Here is a 17,496-nt window from a genome sequence, read left to right on the forward strand (position 1 = left end):
TGTGATTTACCAAAGTGTGGGTGGGGGTGGCTCAGTACATGTCTTTGGTTGTCTAGCAATGGTCAAAGGTGTTTGGGCCCCTGGTGGGACAGCACATTCTTGAAGTTGGCCTGGTTGAAGTCATCGGCAATGATGAATAGGGCCTCAAGGCATCCTGTTTCAAGGCTGTTGAGCATGGAGCATAGTTCATTGAGTGCAGGCTTTGTGTCCACCTGGGGTGTGAATGTAGACTGCTGTCAGGATAGCTGAAGAATTATCTCCTTGGGACAGTATGGAAAGAGTAAAATGCTTCCTATTCTAGTAGAATCATGAATTTGAAGAACTTGGGGGTTATTCAATGTTCCATGTTTTATCAATCCTGCAGGAATGAAATGAAATGTGTCCATTTTGTAGTCTGATCACTAAATCAGCAAAATGAGTGCAGAGGGGTAGAAATAAAAACTGCCTGTTGTGGGTTTCCACCCTTTAGAAAAACTTTTTCATGATTTAAAAACTTTTTTAAATTGCAATATTTTCCTGTAATCTTTTGTATTTCAAGTAATTTTCCATAACTATTGTCTAATTCTTGATATTCTAATTAACTTTCACTGTATCATTTCCACAGTTCTTATATCCTATCTAAAATTATACCTCCAAACTGCAGGTCAAACTAATTCAAAGTTGCGTCCTTGCTTCTATATTCAATTTCTCATGCTCCTACAATCAGTATCATCAGCAAACTTCAGCAGTGTTTCTATTGTGCCAGCTTCCAAATCAGTTGCTAAATGGTTAAGCAAAAGAAGCCAATGGTCTTTGCTGCCAATGATGCACATCTTGTTAAACTGAAATATATCCATTAATCTTTTGCTTCTGCTTCTCACCATCTCTTTGTCAATATAACTACATTCCTATGTGATGCACTTTTTCTTAAATCTTATAAAATGCAGTGAAATATTTAAGTACATCCACCACACCTCATTAGTCTTTATTCCTATAAAATTAATTTATAGTCTTTCCTTTACAAATTCAGGCTGTCTCTGATTATCTACTCTAAGCTCTGATTAATATTATTTCATAAGACAAACTAAGAATAATTTGAGCCTACTTCCTTCATTCTGTAAATGAATGTATTTTTCTTCTCTTCAGTGTTTGGGACAGCTGAATTTATGGAGATAATTGGAAAATTATGGCTAGTGTTTCACCTCCTCAATTTCCTTAAGTATTCTGGTATGCACATCTTTTTGATCTAATGATCTTCAGATAACCTTTAGTTATCTAATACATAACATATTGCAGTCTTAAACTGCAATCTTGCTATGCAGTTCTATCAATAACAAAACTAAGAAAAATACTAAATACTGTAATTTAGGAATCCATTAAGCCTGGTCTTTATTTATGCAATAAATTTAAAACTTGCAGAGAAATCACAACTTCCCATGCCATACTTTAGAGTTAATTATGCTAGTTAAGGATTACTTAGAATATGCAAGCTGACCAAATTTAATTATTGGTCAATGTACAAATATTGGTCAAGCCATAGGGTGAACTCCCCAGCTCCACAGCTGAATATTGGGAACACAGTTTAGCTCCTCTGAAATAATCTGTGCCTCATCCATACTCCTCTCTCCTACACTTAATTAGTTCATGCTGACTCACGGTTCATTCCTAAACAAATGTACACATTTATAAACTAATTGAGCACTGCTATTTAGTTGAGGCAGAGAGTTGATTGAAGATGCACCTAGGCTCTCTTATTAAACTCTTATCAGATGTATTAAAAAAAATCTGTTGTCCATTCAGCCAAAGAAATACAAAGAGCTCTCAGTATCATGTATACACAGTCATACAGTGTGGAAGCAGGCCCTTCAACCCAGGAACTAGTGCCAATCACCAACTGTACATTTACACTAATCCAACATTAATAACATCTTGTTATTCTCCCCACAGTCTCATCAAATCCCACCAGATTCTACTGAGAATGTGTATAAGGTATAATGAAAGGTTAGGAGAGTAAAAGATTGTGAGCCCTGAAACGAGAATTTAAGGGTACATCACTATGGCTGTAATAGACTGCTTGAAATAGCTGTGCTTCGCTTTGCAGTGCCTTGCTTCAGAGATTTTGCTTGCTTCAGCTAGTTTTCTTCAGCCTTGAGATATGATTGTACAGTACAATCAGCTCTTGTCTCAGCAAGTCTGCACACTTGACTCTTGCTCCACTAAACTAACCCTGAGCCCACCATGAGAAACCTTATGTATACAAAGATAATTGGTAGAATAAGATGGTCTGAAAAGTTTAAGGAACTATAGCTTTTGTAGAAATAGTAACTTTTTAAGTAAATTCCTTTGTAACCAATCACGGTGTAGAAAGTAAGTGCCATGCTGCCTGACTAATGCATGATCGTTCCTTGTAAGGTAGTTGTTTGCACCTCTGAAAAAGTATAAGAATGTATGTAGATCAGTGTATCTCAGAGATCACCCGGTCCAGGGACGTAGGTGCCTGGCTTGGTGCTCTCTCCTCAGATCAAGTAATAAAGAGATTGAACGAGAACAGTGGTCTTTTGAGTCTTCTCTCCGACCGAATTCGACACTACCACTCACACACTAGGGGCAATTTACCTACCTACACACCTGCATGTCTTTGGCAAATGGGAGGAAACTGGAACACTGAGGAAACCTACGTAGTAACAGAGAGAACGTGCAAACTCCACACAGCCCCTGATACCAGGATTGAACCTGAATTTCTGGTGCTGTGAGGCATAAGCTCTATATGCTATGCACAGAATCTCTGACTTTGCCTGGAAATGGGTCTAATTTTGCTTGTGTCTCTAAATCTCCTAAAAGTTTACAGTACTTCATTTCTGTCATCATCTGATAAATTATTTCCTATCTTAATAATTGGTTTCCTCTGAGTGTTCCAGTTTCCTCCCACATCCCAGACGGTAGGCAAGTTAAAGCTTTATGAGCAACTACCTATCTGGAACCAATTCCTGGTGCTCAGTTTGAACAGGAGAGGCAAATCAGCTGCCTTGGCTTTTTGGTTTCTGAAAGCAAATTCCTTGACTGTGTCTGCTTACAATATATTATCACAAGGCACAGTTCAGCTGGTGTCTGTGGCTCAACTCGACTTGTTGCCTTAAGGCGATAAATGGTTGTAATCACAGTTTTATCTCCTCATAATGTCTTACATCTTTCGGCATGCTCGCCTTCATTGGTCAGGAGTTGGGACATCATGTTACAACTGTACAAGACATTGGTGAGATTGCACTTGGGAGAAGTGTGTGCATTTCTGGTTACCTAGATATAGGAAGATCTCATTTAACTGGCAAAGGTGCAGAGAAGATTCATAAGGTAGTTACTGGGACAGGAGGGCTTCAGTTGTAAAGAGACACTGGATCAGCTGGGACTGTTTTCCCTGGAATGGAGAAGGCTATGGATGACCTTACAGAGGGTTATAATATTGTGAGGGGCAAAGATAAGGTGAATGGCTAGTCTTTTTCCCAGATAGGGGAGTCTAAAACTGAAGGGCGTAGATTTAAGATGAAAGGTGAAAAGCTTAAAGGGGACCTGAGGGGCAAGTTTTTCCACACAGAGGGTGGTGAGTATATGGAAGGAGCTGTCAGAGAAGGAGGTAGAGGCAGGAGTAATGACAATGTCTAAAAGACATTTAGACAGGCACATGGAGAGAAAAGGTCAAAGTCGAGTTTATTGTCATATGCACAAGCATGTGTATGCACAGATGCAATGAAAAGCTTACTTGCAGCAGCATCTGAGCTTTGAGAGGGATGTGGGCCAAATGCAGGCAAATGGGACCAGCTCAGTTTGGTCGGCATGGACCAGCCGGGCCGAAGGGCCTGTTTTCCGTGCTGTCCGACTCACGTAAATTCCAGAAAATGCTGGGAAGTGACCGATGCTTTGTCGTCGGTTTGAACCATTGATCGAGTCGCCCGGCATCGTTGCAGCGAGGGGGAGACGCACTGCCTCTAAACTGGCCGCCCGGTCGGGTGGTCGCGGCCCTACCGGCTGCCCGCTCCGTCCCACAATCCCCCGGCGCTGGGGTGGCGGGAGGCGGGAGCGACGTAATGGCGGCTCTGGTGTCTCTCAGCGTGGGCTTGCTCGGCAGAGGGCTGGCGGGGCTGCTCGGTTGCCCGCGGGCCGTCAGGTGAGTGGCGGGAGTGGGTGAAGGGCTGCCGGCGGCCTCTTTGGTGCAGGAGGTGTGGGCGAGCGCAGGCTCCCGGGCTCCAGGCCCGAGTTCCCCTCCGGCCCCCCCAGCCTGCGGGCCCCAGGGCGCCGCGGCTTCCGAGTCCGTTCGTTGCAGCGTTGTGAGCGGCGGGCGGTATCACCGCAGTCGAGGCTCCAGGGTGTCCGTGGAGTGAGTGGGGAGCCGTGTTTGTGACCCCCGCGCTCAGTCCATAAACTGCGCCCCCCCCCCCCAGGAGATCATCTGCTTGTCCTCTTCCCTTCCCCCACCCACACCTGGAGATCTTCTCCTCTCCCCTTCACCACCCCCACCCCCGGAGATCTCCCTCTCCCCCCCCTCACCCCCCGGAGATCTCCCCCTCACCCCCCGGAGATCTCCCCCTCACCCCCCGGAGATCTCCCTCTCCCCTTCCCCAACCCCGGAGATCTCCCTCTCCCCTTCCCCAACCCCGGAGATCTCCCTTTCCCCCCCCCTCACCCCCCGGAGATCTCCCTCTCACCCCCCGGAGATCTCCCTCTCCTCCCCTCACCCCCCGGAGATCTCCCTCTCCCCTCACCCCCCGGAGATCTCCCTCTCCCCCCCCTCACCCCCCGGAGATCTCCCTCTCCCCCCCCTCACCCCCCGGAGATCTCCCTCTCCCCCCCCTCACCCCCCGGAGATCTCCCTCTCCCCCCCTCACCCCCCGGAGATCTCCCTCTCCCCCCCCTCACCCCCCGGAGATCTCCCTCTCCCCCCCTCACCCCCCGGAGATCTCTCTCTCCCCCCCCCCTCACCCCCCGGAGATCTCTCTCTCCCCCCCCTCACCCCCCGGAGATCTCCCTCTCCTCCCCTCACCCCCCGGAGATCTCCCTCTCCCCTTCCCCACCCCCGGAGATCTCCCTCTCCCCCCCCTCACCCCCCGGAGATCTCCCTCTCCCCCCCCTCACCCCCCCGGAGATCTCCCTCTTCCCCCCCCCTCACCCCCCGGAGATCTCCCTCTTCCCCCCCCCCCTCACCCCCCGGAGATCTCCCTCTTCCCCCCCCCCCTCACCCCCCGGAGATCTCCCTCTTCCCCCCCCCCCTCACCCCCCGGAGATCTCCCTCTTCCCCCCCCCCCCTCACCCCCCGGAGATCTCCCTCTCCCCCCCCCTCACCCCCCGGAGATCTCCCTCTCCCCCCCCCTCACCCCCCGGAGATCTCCCTCTCCCCCCCCCTCACCCCCCGGAGATCTCCCCCTCACCCCCCGGAGATCTCCCTCTCCCCTTCCCCAACCCCGGAGCTCTCCCTCTCCCCCCCTCACCCCCCGGAGCTCTCCTCCCCCCCTCACCCCCCGGAGATCTCCTCCCCCCCCACCCCCCGGAGATCTCCTCTCCTCGCCGTCCCCCCCCACCCGAGATCAACTTCTCTCCCCCCCACCACTGGAGTGCTCCTCCTCTCCCCATTCCCCCCCCCCCGGAAATCTCTCCCCTCTGTTCCCCACCCCACCCTGGGAGATCATCTTTTCACCCCTGTTTACCCCTACCCCTGGAGATCTCCTCCTCTCCCCCTTTCCCCCACCCCACCCCCAGAGATCTCTTCCTGCCCCCTTTTCTCCCCACCTCCGGAGATCTCCTCCTCTTCTCCCCCCCCCCCCCCCAGGAGATCAACTCCTCTCCCCCCCCCCCCCCCGCCACTGCTGGAGTGCTACTCCTCTCTCCTTCCTCCACCCATCCCTCCCCCTGCCCAGGGGGCATTTCTGCAAGGAGATGGCCCTTGCCCCCTCCCTCCACAAGGAGATACCCTTTGCCCCCTCTATTATTTCCTGCTTACAGTAAAGCATCGCCTTGCTTCCATCTCCTTCCCTCAGACTGCACAAGCAGCTCCCCCCCCCCCCAAGATCCCCTCCTTGTCCTCTTCTCTTCTGTCCCCACTGAGATAATTTCCTTTTCCTCTCATCCCCCATTCTCCCCCTCCCTCTCTACAAGGAGATTCCCCTCCCCCCCATAAACATCCCTCCTCTTCAATCCCCCACACAAAAACATCCATCCCCAGCAATGTAACACAACTACTTTCTCTCCCAAAATTCACAACCCCACTTCGCAGAGCAACAAACTTTCCATTTGAAAGACTGTAGTACTGGCTTCAACAGCTCACAGCCCCTTCATCCCCCAAGCAATGTGGCCTTCTGATAGTTCCCCAGGGACATGTTTCCATTGCTAACCCCCCCCCCCCCCCCCAGCAACATCACTCCCCTTACCTCTAACCATCCCTCCTCTGACAACATAATACTCCTTTACCCCCCCCCCCCCAAAATAATACTCTTCCCTTTTTACCATGGTTACACCTTATACTCTTCTCCTATACCTCCAGCTTACTCCTTTCAAATAACATTAGCAAACCCTTTATCACCTTAATCACACAACACTCTCTTTACCACACTCTATGTATTACTATTCGTGTACTTTCCCCAGCCTGGAAATATATCACGGATACTTTATCAGTGTTGGAACAAAGTCCAAGAAAACCTTGCCTTGCAGCTGATGAAGAAGGCAGGTCACCGGCACCACCTTATCCTGGGCCGTTACAGTAGGCATTAAAGACTGGCCTTGCCAATGACACCTCAGGGTGATCAAAAAAAAACTGAATTCCTTTTGCATTCTGGTTAGATGCTTTTCATAGGATTCACTGTGTGATTTGTAGAAATGGAGAAAATGTACATATCGCTAAAATAAATTGGCAAATCCTGTATAATGTTCCCAGTTCAGAATGACTGTATAAGAAAGTCTACTTTTATCATTTGGATTTTTCATAGAGTGGATTTGTTTGTCTTGTAGAGTAATGAAAACTAGTAGTCTTGCTTCTAGGTGAGTTATTTGGGCCCACAAGTCTGTGACAGAAAAAAAAATCAAATTCTGAGCATGCTGGGATTTAATTAATGTGTTAGAAATATCTGATTCTGATTTTTCTCTGTAAAGTGGCCTTGCACATACATCAGGGGACAATAACAACATCATTGGGATTATTATATACTGTGTTTCTGTTGGTTATTTTCTGTTTATAGGAGCAGAAAATATTGGAAATGTACATGTTACTGAAAATGTTCATTTTCCCATTTAGTGAATGGCCAGTAAATTCCTAATATTTTCCATTTCTTATCTGTAATTTTTTTCCCTCCACCATAAGGAATGGGTTGAATCTCCTCATCCACTCGCTAATGGTTTCAGGGTAGAATTAATATTTGGGGAGCATCTAGTGCTTGTTCACAGCATTGCAACTTCTAAAGCTGTGTCCATGAGGCAAAAAGATCCTGACTATCTGCCTTCTGAAACATTGACAGGGATAAGTACCAATCAGTGCAAAATGAAGCAATCCAATGCCTTGTTGGTTTTGCTTTTAGTTTTGGCTTGGGATTGGTGAGGGGAGGGTGATTGGTGGGTTAGAAGTCTTTGGATTCATGCCGCATGTTCATCGTAATGTTGAAGTGATTTATTGTTTGCTGGTTCAAGCTTTCAGATGAGACCTAAAATCAATGCTGCATTGAGTGCACCTAAAAGATTTGGTGACAACTTTGGAAGTTGTCCTTCTAGCCAATGTCCCTCTTTTAACTAACATCAGAAAATTACAAGTAAAGTTAATAATTTGACCAGGTGTAGGCTATTTGGTCCCTGGAGTCTGCTCCGCTGTATAATAAGATCATGCCTGGTCCAATTCTAACCTTGGGACCTGATTTCTCGTCTACCCATTGTCACTCTTTGCCACTTTATCAGGAAGCTATCTACCTCTGCCTTAAAAATATTCAAAGACTCTACCTCCATCACCCTTTGAGAAAGAGAGTTACAAATATTAACAATCCTATAAGAAAAAAATTTACCTCATCTGTCTTAAATGAACAACTGCTTGTTTTTAAGCAAGTGAGCCCTGGTTCTAGATTCTCCCACAAGAGGAAATATCCTCTCCACATCCACCCTGTTGAGATTCCTCAGGATCTTCTATGTTTCAGTCAAGTTCCCCCTCACTTTTCTAAGCTTCAGTAGATATCAGTCAAGCCTGTCCAACTTTTCCTCGTATGATGACCTGCCCATTCCAGCTATCAGTCTAGTAAACCTTTTCTGAACTGCTTCCAATGTACTTGTATCCTTCTGTGTATAAGAAGACCGATACTGTACACAGTACTCTACATGTGGTCTCACTAATGCCTAATATAACTAGCATTGAATACTTTAGTATTCAAATCCCCTTCCAATAAGCAAAAGCATTCTGTTAGTTTTTCCTGCATACTAGTCTCTTAGAGATCACGCACTAGAACTCCCAGATTGCTCTGATCTCAGAGCTCTTCACAGTTTATTCTTATTTTTCCTGCCAAAATAGATTATTTCACATTTTTGCATGTTGTACTCCATTTGCCAGATCTTTGCCTATTCACTTTTTGACCTCCTCACAATTTACTTTTCTCCCTAAAAGGCAAACTTACCAATCATTCATTTGGTGCCTTCATTCAAATCATTTAAGTAAATTGTAAGAAGTTGAGGCCCCAGTACTGATCCCTGTGGCATACTGCTTGTTATATCTTGCCAGCCAGAAAACCCCTTTATATCTCTCTATTTCCTGTTATCCACCCAGTCTTTTATCCAAGCCAATTTGTTACTTCCTATTCCATGAGCTTACATTTTCTGCAATGATCTTTGATGTGTCACCTTTTCTGATGCTTTCTGAAAATCTAAATCTGGTTCCACAATTTCCCTTTCACAAAACCTCAATTTTGAAAGTTCCCTGCTGTAACATCTTTCACTATGAGAACTGTTAAGGTAACTGCTTGTAGTTTCCTGCTTTCTGTCTCGTTTGGTTTTTGAATAAAAGAGAGATCTTTTCTGTTTTCCAATCTAATGGAACCTTTCCAGAATTTTGGGAATGCTGGAAGATTGAAACCAATGCATCAACTATCTCACTAGTCACTTCTTTTACCAGCTTAATATGAAGTCCATTCAAGACTGAGATTTGTAACCCACAACTCCCGACAATTTGCTCAGCATCGCCTCCCTGGTGATTCTAGTTATCGTGAGGTCTTCCAACTCTTGATTTACAGCTAATTTCAGGATGTAACCTGTATCCTCTATCATGAAGACAGATGCAAAATACTTGTTTTGTCAAGCATCTCCTTGTTTTCTATTATTAATTCTGGTCTCACAACCTATAGGACCAGTGACATGTTAATTCTTTTTCAAATATTTATTCCAATTTAGATATAAAAAGAAAATGCCAGAAACACTCAGCAGGTCAGTCAGCATGTGTGGGAAGAGAAATGGTAATGTTTCAGGTCCAGGACCCTTTAGCATTTTCTGTTTGTATTTCAGATTTCCAGCATCTGCAGCTTTTTCTTTATTTTATCTTTCAACTTACTAGCCAGCTTTATCATCTGCTCTAATTTTTCCTTCCTTTTATTATCTCTTGGGTTGTTCTTCAGTTTTATATTTTGCCCGATCTATGACCTGCCACCCACCTTTGCACAATGTTATGCTTTTTCTTTAAGTCTGATGGTATATTTAACTTTTTTTTTCCCACTGACTGTAGCATCTCAACTTGGAATTTTTTTTCTCATTGGAATGTATTTATTCTGTGTATTCTGAAAGATCCCCTTAAATGTTTGCCACTGCATCTCAATCGATTGTTTAAACTAATTTGTTCACTTTACTAGCTTTGCTTTCATGCCGTCATAATTGCCTGTAGTTAAATTTAATAAACCCATTTTTTAATCTTCTTCAACTAAATATAAAATTTAACCTAGTCCTGATGAAGGGTCTTGACCTTCACTGTTTATTTCCCTCTATAGATGCTGCCTGACCTGCTGAGTTCCTCTAGCATTTTGTGTTTGTTGCTACAGATTCCAGCATCTGCAGAATCTCTTGTATAACCCTATTATGATTGCTGTCTATTAGCAGCACCTTGATTTTTGAGATGAATTCATCCTTTATTTGTTGCACGATACCAGGTTTAATGTAAATTGCTCTATGGTTGGCTCCAAAATATGCTATTATAAGAAACAATCCTAGAAGCATTCTGAACTCATTTAGTCTTCCTTTGCTCATTTGGTTTTATCTTTCCTAAATCAATTAAAATCACCCATGGTTATTGCTATAACTTTCCAACAATTATCCACTATTTCTTCCTTTATACTCTGTCCTACTGTGTAGTTACTGTTTGGGGTCTGTATACCACTCCCACAAGTGACTTCTTGCCTTGTGTTATTTCTCATCTCCACCCAAACTGCTACACTCTGGGTTTCTGAACGTGAGTAATCTACTTCTCTAAGACGATTATTAATTCAAAGAGCTGCTCCCTAGTCTCCTGTTCTTTCTAAATGTCATGTACCATTTGATATTCAAGTCACAGTCTCTGTCATTCTTGCAGCTATGTCTTCATAATGGTAATTAGATCAAATTAATTTCTATTTGTGTTCTCAATTCATCTGTTTTGTTGCAAATACATTCAGATGCAAAGCCTTTAAATTCATCCTCTGATTATTTTTGTAACTTCCAGCCTCATTTATTGATTTACTTTTAGACTTGTACTCTATCCCCTTCTGTGCAGTTTATCATTTCCCTTATTAATACCTTTCTCTGTAGCCAGGTCTCTGCTCAATGATCGATTTGATATTTGTGGAACTAATCCCATGCGAAAAACACTATTGATAAGGAGGGAGACTCTTAGAAGGAATCTATATGAAGAGAATCAAATTGCGTGGAGCTAAGGAACAGCAAGTGGCAAAGGGCATTGATGGGAGTTGTCTAAAGGTCTGCCAACAGTGCAGGTGACCCCCCCCCCCCCCCCCCCCAACTGTGTCATGGTTCGGGTTACAGAAATTCACCCTCATGGGATTCACAAATCACTTCCTAAAGTCCAAGGTGGGGAACAAAATTATGGAATTTATGTTGGGGGAGAAATAAGTAAATAATAACAAAATGTGATAGAAACATTTTTTACTTTTTCAGCTTTTATTTCTTGACAAATGCACAGATTCATTTTACTGTCTAGCAGTTTTTTTCCCTCAAAATTTTTCATATTATTTACTTGATGTCTGAAACAGAGCCGGCAAATTTAGGTGCAAGTTGTAAACCTAAACGACTACTGTTGTTTGTTGTGAGTAATATCATTAAACTACCTTACCTACAGTATATTTGATATACATTTCAAAGTGTATGTCTCCATTCAAACTGAAGGCTGGAAGGATGATGAGCATCTGCAGTTGCTTGTGTCTCCAAACACAGCTTCTTGTCACTGAAGAGATTTGCTTTAGAAACTGACAAGGCAATTTCTTAAGTGCTCCCCACTCCCCCATCTCTCCACCCTCCCCCCCCCCCCCCACTCCACCATGAACCAGCTGCTGTGATACTCATCATTATTATTGAGAGGAAAAACATCCCATTGGAACACATCTCCACCTATAACATGAGATTCTATGGGAAATGGGGTTTCACATCATGGAAAATTGCTTTATGGACATTTTCCTAGGAACACAATCCCTCCATAACAGAGAGGTTGCCAGTAGTGGTAATACCATAATTATGGCATCCTTAGTCTACATATAGACGGGGCAATTCAAATGGAGGATAAATTCATCGACGTTTGCTCGTTGGCTTTCTAGACCTGTTAAAGAAGCAACTATGGGGCCTGTTTAGATCCAAGTTTTGTGCAGTGTGAAAGCATTATTTAATCTTGTAGTTCAGGGCTCTTTAAGGAAGAATAATGAATACATGGTAGAATTGCTTTTAAATTAAGGTTGAAAATGGTTTGGTTCAATTTGAAACCAGCGTCTTGAATCTAAACCTAGTAAACCACAAAAGTATGAGAGTGACTTGGCTATGGTACATTGGGAAACAAGCTTATGAGATATGACAGTAGATAAACATTGGCTAACATTTAAAGAGTTAATGCTACAAATATTCCCAATAGGAAAAGTGATCAAATGATCAAACTATGGCTAATGAGAAGTTAAAAGATAGTATAAGATCAAAGGAAAAGGCTTGTAATATTTGAGTTGGGAGTTTGTGATTAGTGAAGTGCTACAGGGTTTGTTGCTGAGGTTCCAGCTGTCACAATCTACATGAATAACTTGGATGAGAATGCCAAGGATAATGTGTCCAAGCTTGCTGCTGATGTAATGCTGGATGATCATGTGAGTAATGAGGTGAATGCAGACAGATTTGAAGCGTTATAAGCAGGCTCAGTGAATGAGAGATGACATGCATATGAAACATAATGAGGAAGAATGTGAAGTTATCCACTTCAGGAGAAAATAGAAACTGAAAAGAATTGGTTTTCAGAGGAACCTGTGTGATCACAATTCATAGAAAGTTAGCTTACAAGTAAGTAAGCAGCAAAGAAGGCAAAAGTTATGTTGATATTTACCACAAGACTTTAAGTAAAAGAGTATACATTACTTAATACTATTATGTAAGACCCTAATAAGAGCACATCTGGAACATTCTGTACAGGTTGGGTCTATCTATCTAAGGAAGGATATGCTTGTAATGGATGGAGTCGCATGAAGCTTCACTAAATTCATTCTTCAGTTGGCATAGATTGGCCTAAGAGAGATTGAGCTTTCTGGCCCTATATTTTCATGTGTGTGGAAGAATGAGTGTTGATGTATTGAAACGTAGAATTCTTGCAGGGCTTGACAGGGTAGGTGCAGGGATATTTTCTCTGACTGGGTGTCTTGAACTAGGGTCAAAGTATGGACGCGATCATACCAGATGGTGATAATGAGAAATTTATTCACCCAATGGGGTAATTAATCTTTGGAATTCTCCATCCAGCTGGGCTGTGGAAACTCATTCATTGACTATATTCAAAATGTTAAGAGAATTGGGGAATACAGCACTTAGAAAGGTGGCACTGATTTGAAAGATCATCCCTGATCTTATTGAATGGTACAGCAGGCATGAAGAGCCAAATGTACTACTCATTCTGTTTCCAATTATTATTGCTTCCAAAAATGGATTTCAGAATTCTCACTGTTTAAGACATCTAATTTTTCTTATCCTGCTACTGAAAACTCAAATTGTCTTCAATAATACTTATGATTTGCCATGTTCCAATTTTGCATCCTTACACTGAACCCACTTCACACCAGATTAATGAATCAAAGTGGCACTGTTGGTGACCCCTTAATTGTTCAAAAAATATTTCTACAAAGAAAATACTTTTGGGAGATTTATTAATTGCACTCTTATTTCTGAGCTCACACTTATTCCACTTTTGAGGTCAAAACTATACAATGAACAGGAAACTTAAATTTTGATTTGGTTTGATTTCTAGTTCCATTCAGTGCTTTGAAAATACCCTCCTTTTAACTTTGATGAGCAGCATACTCCCTCTTCACTAGATTTTTTTAAACTTGGGTTTAATTAGTAAGTGAAGTTAAAACAATTACTCAGCAAGGAAGCAGTTTAGAGCAATTTATAGTTACAGTGGATTATAGACTGCTTTTGCATCATTAGAAGAAAAATTTAATTGTTTGCAAACTCTACCATATTAATTTTGCAATGAACCTTTCCATGTTTACTGAACTGATGGTGATTATAAGCAGATACAGGAGCATCCCATCTGACTAATCTGTTCAGAAGGTTTTATTTTGCAAAGCTTCATATATTCCAGATCAAACTTGAGGCTGGTTAACTAATCCTGAACTGTTTATCAGGGACTTTGTAAAATTTGAATACCTGTTTTCCACAAGTCAAAACAAAAATTGTCAAACGTGAACCCATTAGGTCGATTGGCATTGCAAGTTCATTTTGATCGCATTCAGTTTCATTGAGTGCAGCTTTTAAACTTTGTACTGTAACTCACTTTTAAAATTCCAAATATATAGCCATTGTTTCTTTTCTGAATGGTCCATATTGTCACAATGTTTGACAAGGTTTATCGTCAAGTGTCAAAAGGAAATAAATACTCTTATTTTCCTATATTTCTGCTTTGACTTGCATTGTCAGTGAATGTTGAGAAGTAACAGAAACTTTTCTTTGTGAAACAGCTGCAGCAACTTTTGCATACCAATACGAAGGTTATCATTGGATAAGCCTCCCATCATCCCTCCAAAACGGCCACTCACTGCTTATCTACGTTATGTGGTGGAGCAGCAACCGATCTTATTTAAGCAAAAACCAGGTAAAAAAATTAATTTAAAATGAAATTCATTTTAGTAGCACAGGGTGGTGTACCCTTTGAAACGTCTTATTTTTCATAATGTCCTTCAGTAAATCCTCTTACAAATAGCTGTGGAAACTGAAGACCCCATTGTATTTCAGAAATATCCAATAGCATCTGTGGAAAGGTAAACAGTTAATGTTTCTGGTCAAAGGCTCCTTGTCAGAAAGGCCTTCAACATGAAACATTAACTCTCTTGGAGGGCTGTGACTAGTGGGGTCCCACAGGTATCAGTTCTGGGACCTCTACTTTTTGTGATATTTATTAATGACTTAGATGAGGGGGTGGAAGGGTGGGTTAGCAAGTTTGCAGATGACACAAAGATCCGTGGTGTTGTGGATAGTGTGGAGGGCTGTCGTAGCCTACAAAGGGATATTGATAGGATGCAGAGCTGGGCTGAGAAGTGGCAGATGGAGTTCAATCCAGAGAAGTGTGAGGTGGTACACTTTGGAAGGACAAACTCCAAGGCAGAATACAAGGTAAATGGCAGGATTCTGGGCAGCGTAGAGGAGCAGAGGGATCTGGGGGTTCATATCCACAGATCACTGAAAGTTGCCTCACAGGTGGATAGGGTAGTTAAGAAAGCTTATGGGATGTTAGCTTTCATAAATCATGGGATTGAGTTTAAGAGCCATGAAGTAATGATGCAGCTTTACAAAACTCTGGTTAGACCACACTTAGAGTACTGTGTCCAGTTCTGATCGCCTCATTATAGGAAGGATGTGGAGGCGTTGGAAGGGGTGCAGAGGAGATTTACCAGGATGCTGCCTGGATTATAGAGTATGGATTACGAGGAGAGACTAAAGGAGCTAGGGCTTTACTCATTGGAGAGAAGGAGGATGAGGGGAGACATGATAGAGGTGTACAAAATATTAAGAGGAATAGATAGAGTGGACAGCCAGTGCCTCTTTCCCAGGGCACCAATGCTCAATACAAGAGGGCATGGCTTTAAGGTAATGGGTGGAAAGTTCAAGGGAGATGTCAGAGGGAGGTTTTTCACCCAGAGAGTGGTTGGGGCATGGAATGTTCTACCTGGGGTGGTGGTGGAGGCTGATATGTTGGTCACATTCAAGAGATTGTTAGATAAGCATATGGAGGAATTTAAAATAGAGGGATATGTGGGAGGAAGGGGTTAGATAGTCTTAGGTGTGGTTTGAAGGTTGGCGCAACATGGTGGGCCGAAGGGCCTGTATTGTGCTTATATTTGTTCTATGGTTCTTTCCACACATGCCTGACCTATCGGTATTTCCCATAGAATCTGTTTTTATTTCAGATTTCCAGCATCTGCAGTTCTTTGACTTTTGATTTCCAATTGTATATTTGCAGTTTTATTTTTTGTTTTAAAGATCATGGCCAATATTTACCTCGAATGCAATAAAACAGGGGCAGAATTCCTGTTGAGTGAAATCATTGGCAGCCTGCCCCCGATCATGCTGTTGTTCTGGTGTGGGCAAGGGCACAGTCTTCCACAATCCATTGGGGTCCGGTGTATCTAGGGCTTTCGTTAGTACTGAGAGCCTGCTGCACTTGTAGAAAACTTGTGATCAACAGTTCTGTCCAAGGCTGCCAAAGGTCTCTGTTAACATGGTCAGTGAATATTTATGAATTATTTTGACAGAACACTAAAAGACACAGGTGACCAAAAAAAACATTTTAACTAAAATAATAAGCTTTCCTTTCCTCCTTCCCAGCCAGTGAAGTCCCTTATGATTTGAATGGACTGGTTAAACCTGGCTGCTGCGAAGCTTGTGGAAATTTTCACGGCCCTAATGGATTCCGTAAGGAATCCAGCTATGTAGCACAATGATAGGTGGTGGGGCAGAAGATGCTGACAAGGAAACTGGAACTCTTGTGGGAGACGTGCATACATCCTGCATTAGCACTGGGCTGGAGTCAAAAATTCCAGGCTATGTATTTTACAGGGTATTACCTCTATGTAGTTGTTGGACCATTCACTGTGCAATCGACTACGTTATATTGCAACAGAGTACACGGCCTAAGGATTTTTTTCTTTAAATTGAATTGGGTGCTATATAAATGTATCTTTATAATCATTCTGTTTGCTTTCTGATAAGATATATCTTTATTAGTCACATGTACATCGAAACACACAGTGAAATGCATCTTTTGCGTAGAGTGTTCTGGGGACAGTCCGCAAGTGTCACCACACTTCCGGCACCAACACAGCATGCCCACACATTCCTTCTTTGGAATGTGGGAGGAAACTGGAGCACCTTGAGGAAACCCACATGGACACGGGGAGAACGTACAAACTCCTTACAGACAGTGGCGGGAATTAAATCCGGGTCGCTGGTGCTGTAGTAGCATTGTGCTAACTGCTACACTACTTATTCCCTTGTATTCCTCATGAATACAATGGCACTTAGACCAGGAGGAAATAAGCACAGTTTGAATTGTACATGGTGCTTTTGAGATCCAGTTATTGGGGATTGGTTAGAAAAAGGTTTGCCACGATATAAAATGAGCAACTTTCTTTTTATTTTTGATACGGTAAAATTTGAAAGCATAATATCAGCTGATAATTACCAATCCTCCCTACTGAGTGCACTGTGTCAGATTGTCAGACAGACTCTTAAGTTGCACTTTTCTGCAGTGGCTGGGTGGCTGTAAATAAGTTGGACACAAGTATTTCTGGATTGGAGGGCTTCACGGCAGGTAGGACAAGCCGATACCTATGAGGGAAAAAAAATTAAACGGAACAAGGGAGAAGAGGGAATGGAAGGGATAGAGAAGGATGAGAGCGGGGCATGTCAGCATTGAGGTTAAAATTGGGCTCTTGGCAGAATTTCACTTTTTGCTTAGGAAAAAGAAGGCTGTCAGTGAGCAGCCTATACAAAAATACTGTTCTCAATGACTTTGAGGAGTTCCCAAACCTAAAGGATGGCTGTGATATCAGAGGCTGAATGAAACAATTACAGGCAGAAATCAAATGAATGGGTCATCCAGTAATCTCACTATGTTTGGTATGGATCACTTTTGAACTTTTGTAATGTCAGGGCAGAAATATCAGCTGAAATGATTAGCAATTAAAACTATCAGAGCCAACCTATTGCCCCTATCATTACGTCAAGGTTTGGTGTGTGTATGTGTATACATATAAATATATAAATATGAAAAAAATACATTCTAAGCATCAT

At 43.0% G+C, this 17,496-nt stretch overlaps 1 protein-coding gene across 1 annotated transcript in view; it reads left to right on the forward strand.

Annotated features, from left to right (window-relative positions):
• Positions 1 to 3,533: 3,533 nt before the first annotated feature.
• tfam (transcription factor A, mitochondrial) overlaps positions 3,534 to 17,496 on the forward strand; it is a 30,296-nt gene continuing 16,333 nt past the window's right edge. Inside the window, 2 exon segments of the mRNA XM_052026903.1 lie at positions 3,534 to 4,138; positions 14,166 to 14,299. Coding sequence (XP_051882863.1) covers positions 4,059 to 4,138; positions 14,166 to 14,299 — 214 coding nt within the window. The 5' untranslated portion in view covers positions 3,534 to 4,058.

The sequence above is a fragment of the Pristis pectinata genome, chromosome 12 (assembly GCF_009764475.1).
Source record: "Pristis pectinata isolate sPriPec2 chromosome 12, sPriPec2.1.pri, whole genome shotgun sequence".
Taxonomy (NCBI): domain Eukaryota; kingdom Metazoa; phylum Chordata; class Chondrichthyes; order Rhinopristiformes; family Pristidae; genus Pristis; species Pristis pectinata.